The sequence below is a fragment of the Phacochoerus africanus genome, chromosome 2, assembly GCF_016906955.1.
Source record: "Phacochoerus africanus isolate WHEZ1 chromosome 2, ROS_Pafr_v1, whole genome shotgun sequence".
Taxonomy (NCBI): domain Eukaryota; kingdom Metazoa; phylum Chordata; class Mammalia; order Artiodactyla; family Suidae; genus Phacochoerus; species Phacochoerus africanus.
Genome location: NC_062545.1, coordinates 151,379,142 through 151,404,726, shown reverse-complemented (window position 1 = coordinate 151,404,726; position 25,585 = coordinate 151,379,142). Strand labels below are relative to the sequence as shown.

General features: G+C 47.8%; 1 protein-coding gene across 1 annotated transcript in view; it reads left to right on the top strand.

Annotated features, from left to right (window-relative positions):
- The window catches only part of ZNF407 (zinc finger protein 407), a 422,314-nt gene extending 403,236 nt beyond the window's left edge, over positions 1-19,078 (top strand). Inside the window, exon 9 of the mRNA XM_047766947.1 lies at positions 16,940-19,078. Within this exon, the coding sequence (XP_047622903.1) occupies positions 16,940-18,252 (1,313 nt within the window). The 3' untranslated portion in view covers positions 18,253-19,078. The remainder of the gene's footprint in view (positions 1-16,939) is intronic.
- Positions 19,079-25,585: the final 6,507 nt, after the last annotated feature.

The window sequence follows — 25,585 nt, the reverse complement described above, 5'->3', positions numbered from 1 at the left end:
ACGTACAACTTCATGAAAGCGTTTTTTGTTTTGTTTTGTTTTTATCAGGAGGCAAGACTTTTAGAACTAGATTCCTTGGTAGCTCTGGCTTTGACTTCAAGAAGCCACTAGAAGATTCCGTATTGTTTACGGATCCTGTTACCTTGGGCTTTGTTCATACTGATTTGGTTGCTTGGCTTCGTGTTTGCTGGTGGTGTTTCTTCTCTTCCTATTTTTCTGGTGTTAGGAACAACCCTCAGTAATCCTGAACAGAAGTGGACCTGAATTTAAAATGGGCTTGTTCCTATCTCGGATATATTGTCCTTTTCTAACACTTGGAAGTTATCAGTGACATTGAGATGTTCATTGATATGTTTAGGGTAGATGGTGTGAAATAAATGTATTAGTTGTATCTTAATTTTATTGCATGTAAACTATATAAATATGCCAGCTACTACTAAAACCGTATGATATTTGACTCTTTTTTTTTTTTTTTGAGGGAAAAAAATCACTTATTTTTTTACATGTGGTGGTGTTTAAAATTTCTTACTTGCTACTAAAGATCACCGTGTACCTAATGTTTTGGGCCAAGACTAAAAGTGTATTTCTTTACCAGGAGTTCCCATCATGGCTCAGTGGTTAACGAATCCGACTAGGAACCATGAGGTTTCGGGTTCGATCCCTGGCCTTGCTCAGTGGGTTAAGAATCCGGCGTTGCCATGAGCTGTGGGGTAGGTTGCAGACACGGCTTGGATCCTGTGTTGCTGTGGCTCTGGTGTAGACTGGTGGGTACAGCTCCAATTCTACCCCTAGCCTGGGAACCTCCATATGCCATGGGAGCGGCCCAAGAAATGGCAAAAAGACAAAAAAAAACAAATAAATAAATAAAAATTTAAAAAAAAATAAAATAAAAATGTATTTCTTTATCAGAGTCTATTTGGCTTACCTGCTGCACTCCACCCTCCGTCTGACTGGTGCAAATTCCATTATAGCAAAGACTTTCTTCTAGGATATTATTGTAAAGTAAAACAATGCAGTATCAGCAATATGTGTCTGAATGAGGAACAAATTTTTTTCAGCTAGATTAGGAAAAAAGTATGTGTGCATGTAAAATGTAGAGATGTGATCATCTCAACAAAGTCTTATATTAGAACTTTATGTTGTAATTCTCCTCATGGTGCAGTGGTTAACGAATCTGACTAGGAACCATGAGGTTGTGGGTTCGATCCCTGGCCTTGCTCAGTGGGTTAAGGATCCAGCGTTGCCATGAGCTGTGGTGTAGGTCATGGACGTGGCTCGGATCTGGCGTTGCTATGGCCCTGGTGTAGGCCAGTGGCTGCAGCTCCAATTAGACTCCTAGCCTGGGAACCTGCATATGCCTCGGGTGTGGCCCTAGAAAAGACAAAGAAAAAAAAAAGAACTTTATGTCTAACCGGGACTGAAAAGTTACTCATTTTAATTAAAATGCATGTTAATAGCTGAACCACTCAGTTTACATTGTTACATAGAATTGTAAGCACTCAACCTGCATATTTAAATTTTCTTTTTTGGCTTAAGTTGGGACATTCAGCAAAGTCACTAGCAAGTCATTGGCCACCTGCACAGAGACCCTATGCTTTCAAACAGTGGAAATGCTGCCCAGGAAATGTGGCTAAAGTTTCATGAAAATGAAACATGAAGCATGCCAGGCCCGTCTGTGCCAGCCTCATAAAACAAAAGCACCAATTTTATCGTCATCGTCTTTTGTTCTCCACAGTGCTATATTCACGTGGCTGTTTTATGGATGCCAGAGGCGGGGCATCTGCTGACCCACTGCTTTCTTTGCTGCATTTTGGCTCTCAGCTATAATAATTGTCACCTCTGTACCCTCTTCTTTTTTAAAAAGAAATGGAAACTTTAATGCCAAGAATCTTGAGTGATTTTATAAGGTTTTGTGCTCACAGACCAAAGGGCTTTGTTTTTGGATCACAGATAAAATGCGAATTGGGCTGGGGTGGGTGAACATGCTTTTAAGCAGAGGAGCAAATCTTCTGTTTACGTAGGTCTTGGAATCTATAAACCTGTTATTTTATTATATTGATGTCCATTTTCATTATCCTCACGAATGAGTATTTCCCATCTTAATGCACAGTATTTGCATGTGATGAACCCGCCAGTTTAAACATGGTTTCTTTTAATGTTTCTGAATTTCCATTTAAATGATCAGAAGTAATTCTTATTTGAAATCACACTGGGCCAAATATGATAACTGTAAATCCATTTGAGCTGAAATGGTACCATCAGCCCATTAATTTCCAGATCTAAATAACACAATCAGCTACTGGATTGTGGCAGTGGATGCAGGTTAGATATTGCAGAGGATATTCATATCTTAACAGGAAAGGAATGACTACACCATCTCATTTTTTAAGAGTAACAGTATGAGACCAGGGATAAGATGAAGTTTTCTGTAGACCACACAGTGGTAGGGATCGGGTTGGTCAGCCTGTCTTGAGAGAATCAACTTTATCCTGGCATCAGAGAATTCCACTACGAGGAGAAGCTGAGAGCATCTGACCTGATGGGTTTAAACTGTGTACCTCAAGCCGTAGGCCTTCGCAGAAAGATGGATGGGACCAAGTGGCTGTGGAGTCCTCTGCCCACTTAGCCAGAACTGTGTCACTTTCCATCTGCCCTATGTTTGGGTTTTTTTTTTTTGGGGGGGGGGGGGTTTCATAGTCCTGGTATGTAAGTTAAATCCACTCCTAATCCAGCAATTAGAAGGTTGAGCCAGACCACAGACAAACTGTGACCATCAACACAGTAGAGTCCTGCCTCCACCAGTCACATCTCAGAATCTGTCACGTGCAGAACAAACAGCATGTGCCTTTGGCTCAGCTCCTTTGATTGGCTGTGCAAAGAATCCATGTGCTAATTGCCTCCTTTCCTTGATATTTTCTTCTCGTAGTGTTGCATTTAAGCCTAATGAAAAAGCCTCCTCTCCCCAGGGACACATATTCTGTAAAGATTGGAGCCAAAAGTTCTCTTATCAGGATTTGGTGTTTCCCTCCCAAATGCCACCTGCCTTGTGTCCCTTAGTATGTCCAAGTTTGAGCCAAAACATGTTATGTTCATGACATTTTCTTTACAGGTTGAATAGGAAGGGACCCTTCTTTATAGTAAGACTGTGTCCAAAATTCAAGCTAGTTTTGAGTATTTCAGTTAGAATATTTAGGACTCTCATTCTACATATAAACAAATTCAAAAAATGGCCCAGTAAAACAAAAAATTGAACAGTAGAAGCATGTTTTTAAGAAAGAACCGAGCTCAGGGAGGTGGGCAGGCTAAGTTATAATTTTCAGGGTTGTTCGTTTGTGTTAAATAGGGAAAACTGGCATTCAGGGTTGAATTGTGACCATTTAATCACTAGCAGGACAGTGTCAAAAATAGAGCTGAAAAAGCAGTGTTTGTTGTAGCCAATAGAAGTAAGTAGTAAAAGGGAGGCCAAGACAACAGAAGTTACTCTGAACACCTGAAAAGAAGCAGGTGAGCTGGGTTTCAGATGCTGGAGGCACATCAGGGAGGTCCAGGGGCTGCTCCTGGGGGGGCCACCTGGCCCAGGGTGGGCTGCAGTCGGAGGGCAGCTTTTTAAGGTATATTTTTGTAATGGAATCTTTCTTGGGGGGTATTTTTTCCCCTTTATGTATCTTACTTATCCACTGGACTTCCTGGGATTTCTGTTAAGAATTCCAGATTTTTAGTAATACTTTTCAAAGCTTAGCTACCACTAATAGATACCTCGGTACCCTGGAAATGGAATAAGACAACCGCTAGGTCAGCAGGATAATACAGACGTGGAGCCCAGTGATGAAGTGGACGTATGTAAAAGCTGAGAGGTGCGGGGTCCCTCTGTTTTGCCCTTGGGCAATTCAGCTTCGAGTTTCTCTCAGGCAGCAGATGAAGAATTAATTCAGCACTGTCATTCTGATTGTCTGGCAGCTCCAAGAAAGAGTGGGACATTTTTGTTCAGAAAAATACTTGACAATGTTTAGTAGGGAATAGAAGTGAAGGGAAACAGGAATTTCCATATTTCGTGAACATTATTCCAAGTTTTGAATACCTTCCTCTTCTTTCTGTTAACGAAGCCACTAATCAGATGGTATTGTGTTCTGATTCATGCTGGTATGGTGTGCTGGTATTCGTAACTCAGTACCCTCGTGCTCCATGGGAAAAGTGCCAGGAATGTTTACCATGTTAGCAGCAGAACCTGCATGTATCCTGGTTTATCTGTAGTGGTGTGAGGTCTGCGCCTCCTGTCCCACATTCTGCCCTGTCACTGCCCTTGTTACTCTCAACAGCATTGTAGTTTGGGGGATAAATTTTGTGGTCTTCTTGGAAATGCATTACCCATCAGAGACCTGCTTTGGGTGGTTAGTGGTATTTCTTCATGACGTTTCACAAAGTTGATCATCCTCTTCTTTCTTGCCTTCCAAGACCTGAAGACTTACCTGTCTAGTCTTGACTCTCTAGTCTTCCATCATCAGTGTCCCCCCGTCTCTCCTTCCAGCCCTTGTCGCTGTTTTGGGCCACCGCCTCTTTTCTGGTAGTAGCCAAACACGCAACTTCCAATGAAGCCCACTGTTGCCCTTGGCCCAACACACGTTGCCAGTAAAAACCCATACTTCTTGGTTCTCCCACAGGAATCTGATTCTAACTTGACTTCTAAATTGATAACTGCACTCATGAGCTGATGTTGGAATCCTTGACCTTTTCTACATTAAAAAAAAAAAATCAACTAGAATGTTTTCATACATTTTTATAATTACATTTAAAATGTTTGCTTTGTTTGGAAATGACAGGATAAAAGAGCCAGCTATTTGCAAGCACTTATTTGCAAGTAATATATTTTGCTTGGGCACAGTCATTATTCTGGAAAAATTAAATTAATATGGTTTTTTTTCTCTTTGGCGTATGATATTGTATGTCTATGGATGTAATATCTCCCCTTTTTAATTGGCTTTTAAAGTAGTAAAGATATCTCTATGTGCTGTATAAGAATCTTGATCAAATGAATACAAGTTAAGGACATCTTCTGAAAGTCAGTTTGAGGCAGATTTGCAGAATTAGTGTCGTAGTCACCTTGCAGAGAAGTCCCCCAACTTCTCTACAGGTGGGCCTGGTGGCAGAGAAGCTTGGGGGTGGATCCCAGCACCGAGGACCCCTGTCACCCTTGCTTCCTATAGTGAGGCCCTGACCCACACGGCACACTTCCACGGCTGCCGCACTGGCTTTCCAGTAAATTCTGACCAAATTACTTTTTCTTTGGGTTTCTAAGATCTCACTGTCTGGCAACACAGTACTCAACTGCAGACGGAAATGAGGGTGCTGAAGAGAGGGTGCCCCACGGAGCTCCTGGGTGAGGGATGTCGGGGGTCACTCGATGTGACAGCTCAGCCTCCCACCCTGGCCGGCTCTCCCCTAACACATCCTGGCAAAAGAGTCGTTTGTCAGATTCCTGAAAACGTGCCCATCACCCGATGCTCTGTTTGATAGGCTCATTAATATTCAGCAGAATCCCTGTCTCAGCTCCCCTAGAATCCAAGCCTCCACAAGGACAGCAGAGGCCTGGATCTGAGTCCTCTTTGCAGCATTCTCCAACCTCCCCTGATGTCACTAGGTGTGTGTTTCATTTCTGAATCAGGCTCATGGACTCAAAGTTTACCTCCCAGTCACCTCTCTCTGCTGCTCCAGTTTTGCCCTCTAGACCACGTAGAATGAATCTCTACCTGTTCCCATGTGCTGCTCCTTTACCCTCTGAAGGCTTGCATTGTTCTTTAGGCACTTTCATGCTTTTTTGTCAGTGTTTCTCTTAAAACGTGGAGCCCAATCTACACATGGCATAAAGTGCCATCTGATCCACACGCCATCTCATGCCACCTTCTGTTTCCAAGCTCTGCCCTTGATGCAGCTGCGCTGACTTGCAGACGGCCTCGACCACCAGGCCTCTTCTCTCCATCCTGCTTCGAGCCTGTTTTTTTTTAACTCCCAGTTATATGACTCTATAGTTGCTCACACTAACTGTAATTTGTTATATGTATAATATCCTTAAAATGTTTTAATCATACGAGATTATCCTACATATCCACATATATTAGTTACTCTACATATAAGTTTAAGATGATGTGACCTGAACTATGATGCATTTTGCTTAAAGTAATAATACTAATAATGAACCCCAAACTTACAAGGGCCTTCCTGTGCATAAGGCACATAACTGAGCATTTTGGGTGGACTGTCTCACTCTGGAAGACAATCAGTGTCCCCCTCTTATAGATTGAGATTCCATGATGTAGGGATTCAGGTGACCATCTAGATCTATGGAAGGTCTGAACTTTTACCCAAGTTGTACACCAGCAGGTTGTCCCACCAGGTCAGTGGATGCTCATAAAGACACAACAGTCTTGGATCAGAGACAAAGGACATTATTACTTACAGCAATAGCAGTGACCACAGGGTTTGCCTGGTCCTGGTTCCCCCAGTCCCGCCCCCACCAGGTGACAGTGGTGCCCATGCTGCCTGGACACACAGTGAGGTGCGAGGAGCACAACTACCGAGGCATCTGGACTCGGAGCCACATCTCCTATTGTGAGAGGTGAGCTGGCTGGTCCTTTTCCATAGGGGGAATACTGATTTTATTATGCTGAACAGTGAATAAACCTACCCTTTGTTCTGGGAGAAGACACTGTGTGTTCCCAGGCTATTCTCTCTAGAAACATCCTTGAAAGGATCATCTAGAATAAAGGCAGTCACGCCTCTGCTCACAAGACCATAGGATTGTCTGCCGGCAACGACTCGCTCAAGAGTCAGCAGTCACGTGGAGAATCTGCCTAACTTCTGCCATGTTCACCGAGAAGCCATGTAAGTCATAAGTGTGACATCACAAAAGCATTCAGGTTGTCCTCCCTGTGGACCTTAGGGAACCTGACAGTCCAGCAGTCCTGCCACTGACTTGCACAGTGGTGCCTCCCTTCTGCATCTGTCCCATGTGAAGTGGACCCTGGCCTTCTGTCCTACATCCTGATGCGTCCAAGGTGAGGTTTTACTTCCATCGCGTTAACTCTTAATGAAGCACAGGAGTCTCATCAGAGCCACCAGAGTAGTGGAAGTGACTTTGTCCGAGGTTCTAGGCAAGAGAAAAGAGTTGCTGGGATAAGGACTCTGTTCTCAGAGACTGAAGAGCTGTTGCAGTGACCGAAATAGCCAACCCCTTGAAAACGTTGACTCCTGTTAAAGAATTAACAGGCATTGCTTGAGCCTTGGGTCTGCAAACTTCTATTCCAGCCAAGGTGGAGTATGTGTCCTTTGTCAGGTGAGGCCCCCGGAGAGGATCTGGGGTGCATGGATAACCCCCAGAGAGCAGGGCTTGTCTCTGTTCCTTGATATCCATGTTGCCAGCCTGTCAGTCACAGTGTCCCAAGGCATCACCTCATTTGCATGAGGATATGGCAGTGCTTAGAACAATGCAAACTGTGCTTGTGCACGTGCAAGTGTGTGTGTACAAACGTGAGTACATGTGTAGGTTTCAAGAAAACACAAAAACCTGACATTTGATGAAGCATAAAATTTTTAAATTTCATAAAGTAGTCATGACGAGAAGCTACCAAGTGACATTCATGATGCCATCAAATGGTTGGTGCTGATTGGTGGCACAGGAGTCCTTACTCACTCCTGATCGGCTGTGCCTCCTCTGGTCCCAAGACGAGGGTCTGCAAGCTAGTGTGGTCAGGGGCAGGGGGAAGGTAGAAAGGCGCAGCCCTCTCCCCTCATCTCTGTGCTTGGCCGAGCTGCCCAGCTGCCCCTGCAGCCCCCGCAGCCCCCGCAGTGCCAGGCCAGGGCCTTTCTGGTATGACCTGGGGAACACAAGGCAGGAGCTCTGGGTCTTTCTTTCCTAAGGTCCTTGAAGGTTATTCCTGGTGAGCAGCCAGCCGTGTGACCTTGGGAGCCCCAGGCAGTGCTTGTTAGTGTCACCAGGCTCCTTACGGGAGCTCCTGAGTTTTGGTCACTTGTGATGATTTGAACCTTTCCCCACAAAACATGTGGGGGGGGGGGTCCATGCATGGTGTCCTTGTACCACCTGACCCCACAGATGCAACTTTGCCCTATTTCCTGTGTGTGAATCACTGTTCCATGCCGAGGACCCCTCACACAGGTGTCAGTCCAACAGCACGTGCTCGGGGCTGGGAGCCTGCCCATCTGAAAGTGACACTTACATCTGTTTACACAGTGCTGCGCCCTAGACAAACCTTCAAGTCCTCTCCTGATGCAGCCCCATGGAGCGTGCAATGCTGCGCGACCCCCGCACTGGACTCTCACCTCCCTGGACACAGAGGTTGGCCTTACCAGATTCCTGGCCACCAGAGGCACGTAGCCAACATGTGCTCAGGGCAGATGATGCGCTTAAAATGTGGGGAAGAAACTCTCATTGTTTGCAGTGCACACCGGCAGCTGCCGTTGCTCAGCTGTGAGCAGATGTTAGGCCTCCAGAAGCCTTGCTGATAATTAAAATACTAACAGTGAGCTTTTACCCAGCTGCGGGTTCTGGGAGCTGTGAATTTGATTTTAATGGTGCCCCGGTGCCGTGGCTGAGGAGAGGTTGGCTTTTTACCTTCACAGAGAAGAGTTTGCAACGGACACAATGTCTGTTTCCTCTCACTTCTTCAGGAAAAGTAGGAAGATGCCATAAGACACAGGAAATCCAAACACGCCTATGAAAATGAACGTGAACTTTAATAGGGTTTGCCAGAAAAACAAAGGAGACAGGTGTAATCTGCCTTTAGCCTATGAAGCGACCTTGTTAGAGCAGGGCCTATGGACAACCCTTATTTGCATAATTTTACCTTTTAAAGTGTGTGTGATGTTTCCGACTTTTGAAAAATAGGCCTTGTCTCCTAATATTGTGTTATCTGTACGGGGGCGTTTATAAGACTGTCAAAGGACATTTAGGAAAAGGTCGTTGGGCTTCCTAATTTTCTGATTCCATAATGCAAAAAAGAATGTCAATGTTGACTTGAGTTAACGTCTCCATCAGACAGAGGTGGCTTTGCCTCAAACAGACAGGGCTGCTGGTTATCTGCAAGGCCTTCAGAAATGCTGCCGGCCTCAAATCCCACAACTTGTTCAAGCTCCTGAGTTCTCCAAATGCAAGGGTGTGTGTGCCTCTTAACCTTTGTCAGCTGTTACCACCAGCACCGCACGGGTGAGGTTCACAGGTGTGGAATCAGCCTGGGCACCCCTAGGGGACACATGCCCCAGACAGGCCCCGCCCAGCAGCCTAGGGCGGCCTTGTCTTGCCCTCCAGAACATGTACCAGACGCCAAGTGCACTGACCCCTCCCTAGCTTGTTCCACCCAAGACTTAAGACCTCTGAGGGGCTGTTTTGAAGAAGTGCTCTTTGTGGGTAAATGACAAGATAACAGCACTCTACAGTCTAAAGTCCCATTTTATCACCCCTGTGAAACACAAGAAGACATGGTTTCTGTCACATGAGTCAAATTTCCAAAGTTCTCTGGCCACATCCTGGTCTGTCCGCACCACCCACGGGCTCTGTGGCAGCAGAGACGCAGTTAACACCCCTTCCCCCTACGACCGTCCCCACAAGCCTGCCAAGAGACTCTTAAAGGGCTTACCTTCCTGAGTGAGATTTGTGTGTGTGGCTCCCACTGGAACTCCCTGTACGGAAATGATAATATATACCTAATACAAAATTTCTTAGGGTTTGTGACTTTAAAGGTAAAATATTGTCTTTTATTCTTTGTCACTCTTCAGTGCCCCTGGAAATATCGAGGCCCATGGAGACTCTTGGTGGCAAAGTTAGAAACCTGATCAATCATGTATTTCTAACTTGAGATAAAATTCATTCTTGATTCTTCCTGAATACGCTAGAATTTCTTTCAGGGGTCTTATATGATTATCTTCAGTCGCTCCTAGTTCTAAATGTAGAACTAATGACAATGGAGATAAGACTTCTGTTTCCTCAGTCTGTGTCCTGGCTTACTGTACATACCCTTTCAGTAACAATCACACGGGGTGTCCTATCAAATTATATGTTTGAACTTATGCTGAAGATTCCCTCAGAAATGATGTGGACTTCAGGTTTCACAGAAAACAATTTTCCTCGCCTGTTCTTATAAAACAGTGGCCTTCACGGAATCGTGGACAGAGCAATGGCTTTTATCGTAACTGTAACATAGACCTTGGTGTTTATTTGTGGTATAAATAGATTCTTAGCCGAACGCCTTCAGACTATTGTGTTGTGGTGTATTTAACACATCCTCAGGCCGGTGCACAGCAGGCAGGTTGCAGGATGACCAGCACAGGCCTGGGCTCTGCAACAGCTCTCACTAGCCTAGCTTTCACATTGCACACGCCTGAGGATAATTTTAATTTTGTATCTCCAGTAACCTCAATTTCTAATTTGTGTGTGAATTTTATTCACACAGACCAGAATGCATTTCTATTTAACCCTTGAAAATAATAGATGTAAGGTACTGACTGTCCTTTGTTCTCTCAAAAAAAAAGGCGAAATTGTCACTTTAGTCTCTAACCTGCTGTGATCGTGGGCCAGACTAGACTCTCCCACAGGACTCAGCCGGGGTTTCCTGCAGGGCCGTGAGGCTGCAGGGGGCACTCTCGGGGGCCTTCTGCAGGAATATCAGTAATTATTATTGTCCCCCAAATGAATACATTATGGCACAATCATCGATATCGATTTGACTGGCCATACTATTGGTGACTGCTATTATAAGAATAATTTATTCCTAGCTTTGAAATTTCTAAAAGGTTATATTTCGTTGAATTTTAATTTGTCATTTTTCCTGCTTTCACTTGAGAAACTTATAAGCTTTGGTGACATTAAAATATGGCTCTAATTTATTAGCATAATCTGTTAATATTGTTTCATTTTAATAGACATTAAGTATGATTTCTTAACATTCTTGTTAAAATTACATCTTAAAACTGAAGTTGAGAAAAATTATACGAGGCTCAAGAATCACAATGTCATGTGTGCCCCAAGTTTTTATATGAAAAGCTTTCCTTTTCTAATCGCATCATATTCGAGAGGCTTTCATTGTGACAATGAGCCAGGCTAGCGTTTTCAAGCTTAGTGCCCTCCTAAAATATAAAATCCAAACCACACCCGGTATCTGAGACATAACCTAGCAGCACATAAATGTGTAATACTGTTTCAGGAGAAGCTTAGAAATTTACAATAAATGCTGGCTGGTGGCGGCAGAGTGGCCCACATCGAGTATTAGCGCAGGCTTCCCCAACGCAGTCTGCAGTGCACCCGCACACATCGTTTTAATGCCATCTTTATCTGCTACGCGATGCATGAAATCTACTTTCAGTTTTAGAACTGCCAGCGACCTTTGACCCCTTTAGTGGAGACACAATGTGACCTTTCTATTGTCATCGGCTTTCATTCTCCTGAAAATTCTATGAATTTTTATTACAAGTTTTTTTTAAGCCAAGCTGAGGCTTCAACAAATTACTTGACGCAGATGAGATGAAGTTGTTGGAGTGGGTTAGGTAAGTTTTACAGCCCGCGTGTGTGCCGCCAAGGAGCCCAGCCTCTGTCCTGCAATGTCATACGCCAGTAACTGCTGAGCCTACTATTGGATAAATACATCATTTTATGGAACATTGATTGTTCTATAAACCCAATGGAGTATTATGCTCTATGATCAAACCATTTAGATTGTGTGTAGAGCACAGAAAATGCCATATTCAGGATGGTACTAAAAGTGCCATTTGTGTATTTTATGGATGTCATTACAGGGGAAACTTCTCTCTGTAGGCCCTGTTTACTGCAAAATTTTTTAGTCTGTAATGACATTTTTCATTCACAACGTATGCCTTCAAGAGAGGGGGCCTTGTTTTATTTGTTTCATTCGAGTTTACTGCACAAATTCTGTACATTTTAATTAAATGTAAGCTTAACAAAAGCATAAGGTATTTATTCTGTGAGGGAAAAAATGATGACAGTAACGAAAGAATAACACACACGCAAAAAGGAAGTAGGCAGGTACTCAACCCTTTTTGTAGCTTCCCAGGAGCATGGCAGACAGCAAAACAGAGCCATTTGCCCGGTTTGGGGGTTGAGGAGGGGTGAGTCCCTCAAGCTTAACCCCTCCACTCCTGCATGATGGAGTTTGTGTGTTTCAACTCTGGGGATGTTCTGTTCAAAAGGGACAAGTAAGAAGGAAAGTATTCCGTAATGATCTTCTGGAGAAGTGAGCCTAATTAGAAAGCATCTCCCCGAAAACAAATATTCAATCCCCTCAAAAAAAAAAAAAAAAAAAAAACCTTTTCATCTCAACCAAGTGGTAAACTTTCAATGCATTTAGCTATGAGAAGGCAGTAAAATATCTCTGTACTCATGAAAGCAAACCAGCAGTGAGGTGGGATTTCATAAATAGGCACGAGGCTGCATTTTAACTGCAGATGCACCTTCTACGCAAAGCTACTACTTATCGTCCTCTTGGAAACAGATCCGAAAAAGACTGATTTAGACACGCTGTTTGATTAGCTACTATTAGCATGCTGAAATCTGATGCTGTCTTTGAGAAATATCAAGTGTAATACAAATATTATGTTGGGCATCCACGCTCCAGTTAAAGATTTGTGCAAATTTGGAGCAATAACGGTGACAAGGTAGTTGAAGATAAAAGCTGTATGAACTTCCTGGGTTCCGGATACTGTACCCACTTGGCCATTTGCATTGGTGAGCTTCAGTTCATATTTACTGGAAAGATCTCAAAAATTGAAGTTGATGTGCCCAGTAAATTCTTGGTCATAGCCTGGTTCGAATTTCAAGTTACAGTAGAGATTCACATTAGTTTAAATGACACTTGAACTTCTACATCGCTCAACATTAATTCATTATGGGTGAAATGGAAGAATCTTCAGTGGGTGAATCTTTTTCAATCTGATTGAGGCTGTTACATTTTATAGGTGCTATTTTTCAAAGCAGTACTGACAGCACTCGAAGTTATTAAATTGCTGAATCAAAGATGGACCTGCACTTGCATTTATGGGCTGTGATGGAACAGCCGGGCCTGCGTTGAGCCGAGGTTAGGACGCCAGTATTGTTGAGCCTCATCACACCCTGCGGTAACAGCCCTGTTTACCCATGTAGTTTACGTTAATGGTCTGGAAGTGGCTTCACCCACCTCTGGATTCAAATAAATTCAGTAAGTGGCTCAGAATAGCATAACTATCAGCACTGCAAGGGATTCAGAGGATAAACCTACACCCAGGAGATTCTCGTCCAGTGGCAGGCAAAGGAAGGGACTTCCTGGGACCAGGCAGGTAGCCTTTCTCTCAGAGACACCAGAGAACGGGGGTGGGGGTGGGGATCTATGTTCTTTTCCAGCCACAGAGTTCCTCTTTCTTCAAGCTAAGGGCAAGGTGTCCTTCGCTGTAGTCATTTGGGGAGGGAGCATGATTTGAAGGCTGCCTTCTTTATGTTTTATATCCCTATTTTTTTTTGTCTTTTTTTTAGGGCCACACCTGTGGTATACAGAGGGTCCTAGGCTAGGGGTCGAATCAGAGCTATAGCCACCGGCCTACACCACAGCCACAGCAACACCAGATCCGAGTCACTTCTGCGACCTATAACCACAGCTCACAGCAAGGCCAGGGATCGAACCTTAACCCACTGAGCAAGGCCAGGGATCGAACTCGCAACTTCATGGTTCCTAGTCGGATTCGTTTCCGCAGCACCACGACAGGAATTCCATACATCCCTATTTCTTTTTTCCAAACTCTAAAGCAAAAACAACCTTAGAATTAGAGAACGGACAGAAACAAACTGGATCAGGTTCAGTGTGATGCAGGCACGTGAAATTTCCATCCAGGTAGTAAAGCCGAGGGTAGGAGAAGAGCTGCAGGCATACCAGGGAGGCTTTGGCAGGAACAGTAGACAGAAGGTCTTGGGGTCCACATGGATGGCAAATTGAGCAGTGATGGAACACACCCAGCCGCTGCTACCCCGGCACACATGGAGGTGTCGGAGCCCGTGAAGTGCCCGCCCTTCGGGTCAGGTCTTCTGTGCCAGCACCAAGCCCGCTTCTGACCTCTTGGAGGAGAGAAATTCAGGAGAATTGAAGTTCAGAATGCACCCACAAGGTTAGGTTAAAACACACAGACAGTGGTTCAGTCCTTTCCTTCTAGGATCTGAGAGGTTTAACCTCATCTCATGCTGATCTTCTGCCCTTTAATCCTCCTGAGGGTCTCTGATGAGGAGCGTATGTTCCTTTTGTAAAGCCTGAGAGTGACTAGGGGAAGGGTGGGGGAAGATCTCTGAAGCCAGCACAATGCTGGGCAGCTGGGTCGGAACACCACCTTGATTCCGCACAACTGTCCATCCGCTCACGTAACCCCTGGTGAGTCTGCTGAGCCCCTGGAGAGTCACTCTGAGCCCCAGAGTGGAAACCTTGGCCCTCAGCCGTCTGCTGCCAGGCCCCCATATGGGCGCCCATCACTGCTTGCCACTGGACGCCTCTGTCAGAGCTGGCGGGAGCCTGCTCTCACCGTCCCCCTTGTCCCCACTGTCCTGGGAGAGTGAACAAGAGAGAGCAGAGGCACACTGTAGTCGGGGAGGTCATTTAGCTGGGATCAGCGACACATTGAACCCTCCTCTGGGAAGGTTTGAACAACTTTTAAGATGCTATAGTTTACGTCAGCCTGGGTGGCGCGGGCATGGCCAGGCCTGGCTCCCCCAGCACTGCCTGCCTGAGCCTGGGCAGCAGCTGCCCAGCATAGTGTTCTGTGTTTGCCGAATGGGTACGTGGGAGGATCTGCCCCAGAGGTGGTCCTGGTGACCCCCAGGTCTTTTCCTGACCTCTGAGTCTATGATTCGATGATCTTTTTAAGAGTCATGCTCTAGAAAATTCTCTGAGAAAGAATAAACGTAAGTGGTCCTAATCTTTGTTTACAGAAATGGCTGACGTAGAGGACTCTTTTGAAAGCAATGCTTTCTGAGTAGCACCAACATGGGAAGCAAAATTGTCTTACTTTTAAGGGATGTTAGCAATGATAATGTAACACTTCTTAATCCTTTTTCTAAAGAAGTACTACATTAAGGACAGAAAAGAAGAATATTTTTAAAATGTGGTTGCCATCAAGAGAAAGAAATATTATAGATCATTTATAGATCATTCTCTTATGTAGGAGGAATGGAGGTGATAATAAGAAACATAGAAAATTAAGTGTTTAAAGGAGAAAACAGGAGCTCTTTTTAAAGAGTCTTTTTTTTTGTGCAACTAAAGACTACAATTTTCACTCATACTTTCCCCTGTCAAGTTATTAGACAAGCATCACAGATGGCGCTGGGTGACAGGTGTGCACACACCCTGCCTCCCGCTCTCTCCGGCCTCCTTCCCTCCCACCTTCAGTTCTGTGGCCAGAGCCTTCTTTCTGTAGCAAGAGGCAGCTCAGGCTACAGCTGGGATCTGTAAGGTGGGCCTGAAGCTCTCCATCGGTTGGCAACCCCAGGCCTTTTAGGGCTGCTCTGCCTTCCTGGGCAGGTGTCCAGACCACAGACCCAGCCTGAGAAGGACGTTGCTGCGTGATGAGACCGACCAGTGGGCGTACATGCCAGCAGCCTGCAGGTTCTGTCCCCAGGCCTACCCTGATCCCTTGTCCCAAGGGCTCATCTCTGCCTTTTCTGAAACAATTACAGCTTTCACTAAGAGGAATTTGGGACTGGTAGTCTGATAATAAATGCTGTACCCTTCATCACAGCCTAAAATAGATGCACTTATTTTTCTTTCCTGTGTAAAAACATTCCACATGTGTCTTCTGTCCACAGACTGTGGCCCTTGGGCCTTAGTGCCTCCTGTTAAGGGAGGCCCCGAGGGATTCCGGTCTGGGCTGAGCCATCTAATCCCTGAAAAGCCCCCCAGCCACCCAGACTGCTGGGTTTCCTCAGACACCCCAGTCTCTGCCTGGCCCCATGCTGCTCTAGCTTTAGGCTCTGACCCCCTCCCAGCCCTGAGGGAGAACCTGGATGTTCCTGTCCCTCCAGGCAGGCTCTGAATGTGGTTTCCTCTGTTCATCTTGCTAAACGTTCTTTCCCAGAGCAGGAGTGTGTTTATTCTCTCCTGCAGTAGTTCTCACCTTATGTGGTCCTTAAGTCATTCAACAAACACCTCTTTGCTGAATGTTGGCTGCATGCCGGGTGCTTTCCCAAATGTCTCACTGCAAAGTGGAATCAGCTCTCGTGGCTGGCGAGGCTATGCACACGGTTCTGGGCTGTCTGCTCCCCTGGGTCCCGGCTGAGGAGCCCCTCCCTCTGAGCCTTGGCCACGGAGCCCATGCGCCTGTGCTGGGTGCCCAGGGCTCGGCACCCAAGACACCCTGGCAGGCTGGTCACCTCTGCTCCTGAGCTTAGGGCCTAACACATAGTAGGTGCTCAAACACTTGCAGCTGTGTTTATGGATGACCGGTTTTACTGTTTATTATGCAAGGCTTTCCTTCTTTTTGTTGAATAAACAAACGTACTGTGTCTAGTATTTGGACATTAAGAAAAGATTTCCTTTGGCCTAGAAGGTACTGCTACTGACTGTTTCTGATTTCACTACCCACAGCAACTGAGTCTCTTGTTAGAACTGAGAGTAACTAACCAAGGGGAGTTGACCACATTCCCTCCATGGGAACTGGAACCGACCCCTGGTTGATGAGACTGCACTGGAAACGCCTGCTCCCAGCCTCCACCTTCTGTGTTCACCCTTGGCCTGGAGCCGCAGTCAGAGTCCAGCAGCTGCCGCCTCGAAGGAGCTGACTTCGGGAGCCGGCAGCTGTGCATAGTGGGTCAGGGGTGTTTCTGTTGAAGTTTTAAAGCTTCTGCAGAAGAACCGCCTTGCTTTTAAGCCTAAAAGTCATTTTCCTAGGCTCTAACTGGCCCCTTTTTCCCCAGGCATTGTGTCCAAGTCCTACGAGTGCCGTCTAAAGGGCCAAGGAGCCACCTTCGTGGGGACGGACAGCCCCTTCACGGCGGCCGCGCTGGCAGAGGAGTCTCCCGTGAAGGACAGGCCCCTGCGGAGCAGCAGGAGGCAGGCGGCGCCGCCCGAACCCGTCCAGCAGGTCATCATCATACAGGGCTACGACGGGGAGTTCGCCCTGGACGCTTCCGTGGAGGAGACGGCCGCAGCCACGCTGCAGACGCTGGCGCTGGCCGGCCAGGTGGCCCGGGTGGTGCACATCACGGAGGACGGGCAGGTTATCACCGCTGGTCAGAGCGGGCCTCCAGTGGGCAGCGGGGCGCCGGGGCCGGTCCTGCCAGAGCAACTGGCCGATGGGGCTGCCCAGGTGGTGGTCGTGGGAGGCTCCATGGATGGCAACGGCATGGACGAGCCCCTCAGCCCTGGCGGGGCCGTGATTCAGCAGGTGACCAAGCAGGAGATTCTAGACCTGGCTGAGGCCAGTGTCCACCCGCCAGACGCGGCCTCCGCCTTAGACGCCCTGCTGTGCGCGGTGACCGAGCTGGGAGGGGCAGAAGGCCAGGCCGCTGCGGAGGAAAAAGGCAGGGCGGGCCCCAGAGACGTGCTGGTCCAGCTGCCGGGGCAGGAGGCGGCTCCCGCTGTGGCCCCGCCCACGGCCCCAGAGATCCACATGTTCCATGATGTGCAGGACGGCCCGGCCGGGGAGCCTGTGGAGGTGCTAACCCAGGTGGTGCGGCCCTCAGCCGTGATGGCGTCACAGGAGCGCGCCCAGGTGGCCTTCAAGAAGGTGGTGCAGGGCGTGCTGCAGTTCGCCGTCTGCGACTCGGCAGCAGCTGGCCAGCTCATGAAGGACGGCGTTACACAGGTCATTGTGAACGAGGAGGGCACGGTGCACATGCTGGCCCGGGAAGGCTCCCAGATCATTATGCAGGAAGCCGAGACCCACAGCCAGCACGTGGACCTTGCCGAGTCCGACGGCGAGATCTCGCAGATCATCGTGACGGAGGAGCTGGTCCAGGCCATGGTCCAGGAGTCCGGTGGCAATTTTCCTGAGGGGGCAACTCATTACATTGTGACAGAACTGCCCCCAGGGGTGCAGGACGAGCCGGGTGTGTACTCACACACTGTGATAGAGACGGCCGGCCCCCAGGAGATCCTGCAGGCCGGGGCCGTGGTCCCGAGTGGAGCGGACCAGCTGACTAGTATGGTCATATACACCCAGGAGGGCGCCCCGGCAGCCACGGTCATCCAGAGCCAAAGAGAGAGCAGCGAACTCCACGAAGCCTGAGGCCAGAACACAGCCACTCGGCACTGGGCGGACTTGGAAAAACACGCACACACAGCCTGTGCTCCCTGGAGGGTGTCTGCAAAGCCTTCAGGACGGTGATGATGGCACGTCCAAGGAGCAGGAACCGCCCCAGGCTGGTGATGTCCACTGCTGACTGCGCACTGCCCCTCGGGCTAGCAGTGGGGAGCCCGGCTGCACACGGGGTGGGCCGCGTGGGACAGGCTTGTTTACGTTTCGTCCCTCTGTCGATGCTCTTTCCTCTCTTCTCTCCATTGTGCTGAGGAGAAGCTAAGTTTTTTTCTGTTTCTTTCCCTCATAAATGTTTTCCCATTTCAGTTTTGAAAGGATTGTGCCCTTGCGGTGAAAAAAGTGACCACAGTGTATCTTGTGGCTTGAGACATGGCGGCCCTCACAGTCCAGCATGTCGCTGTTTTAACATTTTATTATCTATTTGGTTAAACTTGCAGCTACATATATTACCGTGTTGAAGCAGTCCACTTCCCTTCATTTTGGGGGAAATTTTAGGATGAGTGTCCCCAAACCAAAGGCTGCCTGTTAGTTCATTTCAGTATGGATTTCCTCCCCTTCAGACAGTGTAGGTGTGTTCATTGCTCTGTTTGCTTCTGCTTAAAAGATTCCTTCTTAAGCCTATGGTTAAGAAAAGCCTCGACATTTATATTCAATTGAAATAAACCTTGGTTAAGAAAACCCAATGCTTCTCGTTTTGACTTAGTTTCATACAATAAAGACTATATGAAATGTGCATTCTGGAAAATGTTGTTTGCATCAGTATTTTGCATTCATAATAAATGTTTCTTCATATTGCTATCTTTTGCACAGGATTTATTTGTGGTTTATGTCCATGTGAGAGAGCTGACATCACACGTTAGTAACAGAAGGCCATGCCCTATGGCCTGGCCCCGGCAGTACTGTCCCCTTCATGTCGGGTCATTGCAACTGGGGTTGCAAGTTCACGTCCACTGACTTGTTTCTTGATGCCACTGCTCCTCTTCCTTTTCCAAAATTGTAAAATAATCCCCTCCCCCAAGTGTAAAGGTTGTTTTTGTTCTGGTTGTCTTTCCTTTGAAATAAAAGTATAGTATTAAAAGATAATGATAATACTTTCTTTCCAGCAGCCAACCAGTGGGCAGCTGTCAAAATTGGAGAACTCGCTTTTCGTCTCACACGCTTCTCGGCCTCCTCTGCCCACGTCGAGTGTGCTGGGGTCGGCACCATCTCCTGCAGTCTGGGGCTGCTTTCTGAATGTTGGCCCATGGCCCAGGGTGACAATAGCATATTCTATCATGGTTTGTCTCTAAAGATTGGGAAGAACAGAAGAAGAAAAGGAAGAGAAAATAGTACCATTTTTGGCTTAAATAAAAGTCCCGTTTACACCTTCCTGAGAGGTCAGCCTGGAAATGAACCCCCACCCCCACCCCAACATCATCCTCAGAGCCAAAGTCTGAGTCCCTCCATCCGAGGGCATCTCCCTTGATGCAGCTGCCCCTCCAAAAAATACAAGGTAAAAATTCAGGTTTGACATCACTATTCATAATTAACTGGGTATGACTTGCTCCTGTTTCTTAAAAATGGCAGGGTGGCTCTCTGCTCCTCTTCAACGCTGTCTTCAGCAAACAGTGACAGGAGCAACTCCCGTGTGTTGTCAGAATAAAGGTGACCTTTACAAAGTGATGTCCCTCTCCGAGCTCCTCATGCATGGTAGAAAAAAAAAAAAGCAGATAGGGGGATGTTTTTCAGTGGGAATATTTCTTCCTGATCGTCTCTCCTGTTTGCTATAGCCTGTGGTCCCCAGCCTGGATGCTAATTCTTAACTGTGCTTAGTCCTGTATAGCTAACCTTTCTGCCACAGTCCTGGGTGTTGACACTGACATGCTGCAGTTTACCGTTTGTGATTTATTTAGGATAAATATGTCTCAGGTGGCATTTAATCCTTCATAAAACCAGTGTAGCCTGCAGTGTCAAATCAGCAATCACGTTGTATGCACAATGAAAAGAGCAGGCCTTTGCATAAAAAAAAATTGTACAGAAGGTGTTTCAAGGCTCAGAAGGATTGCAAAGGATTCACCAAGCCATTGTATCCTGTAATTACCTGTAGAGCTAGGTTAATGTTAGCTCTCTTTTCTCTCTCATTACACAACTACTGGAATGTAAGGGAGCTGAAGAAGCACATATACATCGTGGGCCTCAGAACAATGAGGCGTGGCCAGTGGTGATGAGGGCACATCCCCTGCAGTGTGGATCCTCTGCAAGGAAGGCACAGCGAGCCTATGGCCTGAAGGTCTGGCTGGAGAACATGATAGAACGTTGAAGAAGGAAAAAGCGGAGTAACAGAAATATTTCCTTGGAGACTAATCCGGAAAGAACAGCTTTCTACTAAGCTTGAACCAGTTAAACAGTTGCACCTCCAGGACCGTTGATGAGGACATCAGGACTTCTCTGCCGGAGTGGTTCAGTTTCAGCTTCCAGGGCAGAGGGCAGGCCGTGCACATGTGCAGTAGAACATTGCAGAGAGTGCCCATTGCACACAGAGGAGGTTCTAGCCACATAAGTTCACTTAAATGAAGTGCCATGGAGTTCCCATTGTGGCTCAGTGGTAATGAACCTGACTAGTATCCATGAAGATGCGGGTTTGATCCCTGGCCTTGATCAGTGGGTCAAGGATCTGGAGTTGCAGTGAGCTGTGGTGTGGGTTGCAAACGTGGCGTGGATCCTGAATTGCTGTGACATAGGAAACCCCAGCCTGGAAACTTCCATATGCCTCGGATACGGCCCTAAAAATAAAAAATAAAAATGAAGTGCCATTGCTCAGACCTTCTGGGATGCCTCAGGCCTCACTGAAAGGTTCATGCGGGGCAGGGAGGTCTCTAAAACCAAAACCTCCTGCCACAAAACACAAGCAAACACACCCACATCACCTGAGAAATGCAAAAAAACATCCGTTTTGCTTCCTGATTTGTTTTGAGGAACCAAGTGAATATGGTAAGATGGTTGGTGTAGCACTGAAAGCTCCACTCTCATCAACTCAACCCAGAAATGTGGACCCAAAGTCCTGGAAGAAGCACAGATAGGTTACAGCTAAGACCCCACAGAGACCCAGGCCTGGCCCTGGTCACAACTGGTGGCACAGTCGCAACCCACCACCCTCCAAGCAAGGGCCCGAACTAGCGGCACAGGCTCCAAAAGTTCTGTGACCCACAGGCAACACCTGGATCTCTCGGCCCTACCAAATCTTTTGTTTTCCCCGAACAGAAACATGGTAGAGGGATAGACCTGAAGTACCAGTTTAGAATCCTAACCCAGAGCAGGGTCTAGGAAGAGAATCAGGGAAGAAGAAAGGGCTGTAAGCTTTCACTTATCTCACTGTTTAATATTAGCCCATAATTTAAGAGATCACACAGCTCGCTTAAGCAACCTCCTCCTGTTCCATCTTGTTGAAGAATACAATCCGTTTTCTGCTCCTCTAGGGTGATATCATTTTACATGAAGAAAAAAGTTAGCTCAGATGGCAGTTATACGTTTCGGAAGCACCTTCTAATCAGGGATTGGTGATTCATTATTAGCTTCAGCAGGCGATCCATCTGACATGTAAGGGGAAAAAATTAGCAGCTGTCACTGCATGATGAGTTAATTTCCTGATAGGCCTGACACTGAAAAGCCATTTGGAGACGTGGCAGCGGCTGACGGGAAAACCTGGCGCCGCTTTATAATTGGAGATAAAGCAGGGCCGAGGGGGGAGGGGCGCTTATGACTGGTGCGCAGGCGCCCTCCGCCCTGGCCAAGCGCCCCTGTGTCCCGGCGCCCATGTCCCCACGCAGGCCTGCAGAGGGACCCACTGTCTGACATCCTCACGGAGAGGCAAGAGCAGGATGGTCTCCTTTTGATGGTCTTCTTGGCAGTTTTCATAATTGTTGCTCAGGCTTTCCACGGTGGGTCATGATTTATTACCAGGAGTAGCCCCCGAAATAATATCTTGGGGACGCAAGAGGAGGCACTGAAGGTGAGGAGCATCTCCTGGGTCACTCAGCAGGAAGTGGCGCCCGGGGGACTCCCATCAGCGAACCTGGGGTCCTTCCCCATGGGCTTCGACTTCCAACCAACAAGTTGGAGGAAAAAACCAAACTTTCTCTAATAGCTGGAAGATAGAAATCGGCAACAAAACTCAGTGCGAGATCAACACGCGGGGTTTTGGGGGGAAGGGACATGGTGAAGAATCCATGTGTACAATTCTAGCACAGGGGACCAAGCTGCACCCTTCTGGGTCCCAACAAAGTGAAGGCTGCATGGCATCCGGAAAATAAAGGTGGAGCGGTTAGCACCATGGAAGTCACCTCAGGCTTGCTTGAATTCTGGTCTGTGAAAGAAGGGAAGCAGCAGCCTCAAGGAATCCCCATCTGGAGAGACACCGCTGGTAGAGGACCCAGGTGCTCCAGGGCAGCCCGGAATTCTAGTTCCTCATCTCCCAGTTGAGAAGGTGTGGGATAGTGCAGGCCCAGCAGGGAGATGAACAGAAACTTCTGGGCAAGCCCATGGTCACAAAGGCCTCTTAGGAGAATTACATAAACCCGGTATAAATCTCTCCATCAAAGAATCATTTGCGTGCTCCACGGCTCTGCATTTTCAATCTTTTAATAAATTCTTTGAAAATGACCTAATTTCAGCATGACTTTCAACATCATGAGGAGATCATTTATCACCGAGATAAACAGAAGCATGTGGACGAATCCCACCGCCTGGCCGCTCCCAACGGCTCCTGCTACTGCTCTTCAAATGACTTCTTAAGTCGAGGGACAGAAACCAACACAAAGTAAAGGTGTGGGTTTTAATTTCTAACCTGGGTTCGTGTTTAGAGATGAGCTGTGCTAAGGCTCCTTCTGCCATGGGAAGTGGTTGGGGCACTGTAGGCGGGAAGGTGTCCCCTTGGCAGTGCTGCTCCCTGAAACCTCAACCAATCATCACAGCTAGCCTGACCCACCTGAAAATGGGGCCAGAGCCTCAAAGGAAACGCTACTTCCTGGCAGGGTCCATCTTCTGCCTGCCTCTGCCCCTTTGAGGTGATAATGTTTTCAGAGCTGCCTGATGTGGCCCCTTACAGAGCTTGGTCTTATGACAAACCACCTTCCTGCTGATGGTGATGGTGGTGGGGCCACAGCCACCACCCCATTCCCCACCCCCACCCCACACTTTGTTTCTCACCCTCATGGAGAAGTCCCTGCCAGACGGGGTGGGCTCTAGACACAACCCAAGGGATGTTAACTGGGGTGCACCCCTCCTTGCCAGGGATGTGATTTTGGGGCAGGTGGGAGGTGAGGACAGAGCAGGCCCACTGGCTCCCTGCGCCCCCTCCCCACGGCGCTCAGGTGACTCATTCTGTCTCTGCTTCCCCAACAGAGCATCCGTTCAAGGGCAGAGCCTGTTTGCACCTTCGCCCTCAGCTCCCAGTGCAGCTTGGGACACCCTGGGCCCTCAGCCGGTCATGTGAGTGAGGGGACAGTACACGAGTTCTCTGTTCATCAGTTTTATTTTCTTACTTGCCTTCTTTTCTGGTTTGTTTGGTGTTTGTTGTTGTGGTTGGGTTTTTTAAGTCAATTTTCTGCAGTAACCACAGTCTTTGGTACAAACTGAGCAGTAATGCATCGTGAACATGATTCTTACCAGTCACCTGGTTCAACACACGTTTCTCTACCTATTTCCCCCTTTTGTTGGAATGTCTCCATGAGGGGATTCCTGAGTCCAAACCTCATGATGGACCCTGAATCAGGTTCCCACGTGGATTGTCATGCATGTCAGGGTGACTTTTTGAGCTGTTCATCAACAGGAGTAGATGGCAGAAGAAGATTTCCTCTTCATTTGTAATTATCATAATCTCAAGGAAAGCATAACTCTTGGTGCCTGTGGCACCAGGCTAAATATGCTCTGTTCCATTAAAATTGGAATTCTGTTTGCTTATTCCTCATTTCTTTCTAGCCCCGAGGTCCTGGGCCAGTGCTATTTATTCCACCCATTATTCCTTGACGTGCCACGAAAAGAAATCCTGCTGTTCTTGAATGATCATGACTTTTTCTTTTCTGAGGAGATCTCTGATGCCAGCAGGAAACGCCACAGCACACATCTGTTCACCCCAGACCCTGCGCTTGCTCTTCCACAGCTGTGTCCCTGATGCAGCCGAGAGGAAGGGAGTCCATTAGAGACCAGAGAGAAGCACCGGGAAAAGAGAAGTAACAGCAGGGTTAGCTGATTCCAGGAGGCACGTTCATACCCAGCGCCTCTGAATCCAGGGAGCAGCCATAGCAGCTGAGATCCAGCCATACATTTTTAAGGAGCAGGTGCTGAGGGTGGAGAAGCCCTGGCAGATCCCTTGGGAAGAACAACAGGGATCCAGCAACCCCTGAGGCTGAATTTCCAGTCACTTCCTACTGTCTAAGGAAGAAGCTTATGCTCACAGCCGCGGATGCATCTGGATAGGGCAGGGCACACTTTCTCTCAGCCAGGGACTCCAGTGGTCCCACAGTGCATTTCTAAATACAATGGCTCCCGTGTGGGTGTTGTCACAACTATGGGACAGGGACAGGGGCACTTCTGGCATCTAGTGAGTGGACGCCAGAGATGCTGCCAGACCCCCTGCAGTGCCCAGGGCAACCCTCCTCAAACTGCCAGTGGGCCCTCCATCACAGGCTGAGCAGCCCTGCTGAGTCCATGTTCGCTGTGCCGCTGCCTTGGAGTAGCCCCGCCTCTGGCAGGAACGTCTGTGCCCCTCTGGTCTGCCTGCTGGGTATGTGTGTTCACTGCATGAGCCTAGGCCCTCTGAGGGGACAGGAGGCCTGGAGGTGGACGCACCACCCACCCTGCTGCCCTTGGGCCAAGCTCTCCCTCTTCCTGCCCTGCTTTCCTGTTCATCTGGAATGTTCCCTGGCCTTTCCCACCTCTTCACCTGCACACATTGCCCAGCCACCCCAGCAGCAGGTTCTGCAAAGAGAGAACTCCTGCCTGCAGCCCAACAGACAGAGAGCATATGGCAGAAACCCCTGGTTCCCACCTGGTGTCTGTTGTGGGGGGTCCCTCTGCCACCAAGGCTGCCCCACATTGACGTGAAGGTGGATGGTGACTTGCAGCTTCTTCCCATAAAAACTCCTGGGTTCCCTGCCCTGCATCAGAACACGACGCTGTGTCCCCTCACTGAGGTCAGTAGGCTGGCACCTCTCTCAGCACGTGGTGGCAATTGGTGACTTTCAGGTGCTGTGTGATCCAGGCACTGATCCAGGCTGATTTCCTCTGCAGGGACAACAAGCAGAGGACCACCAGCTCGTCTTGACTT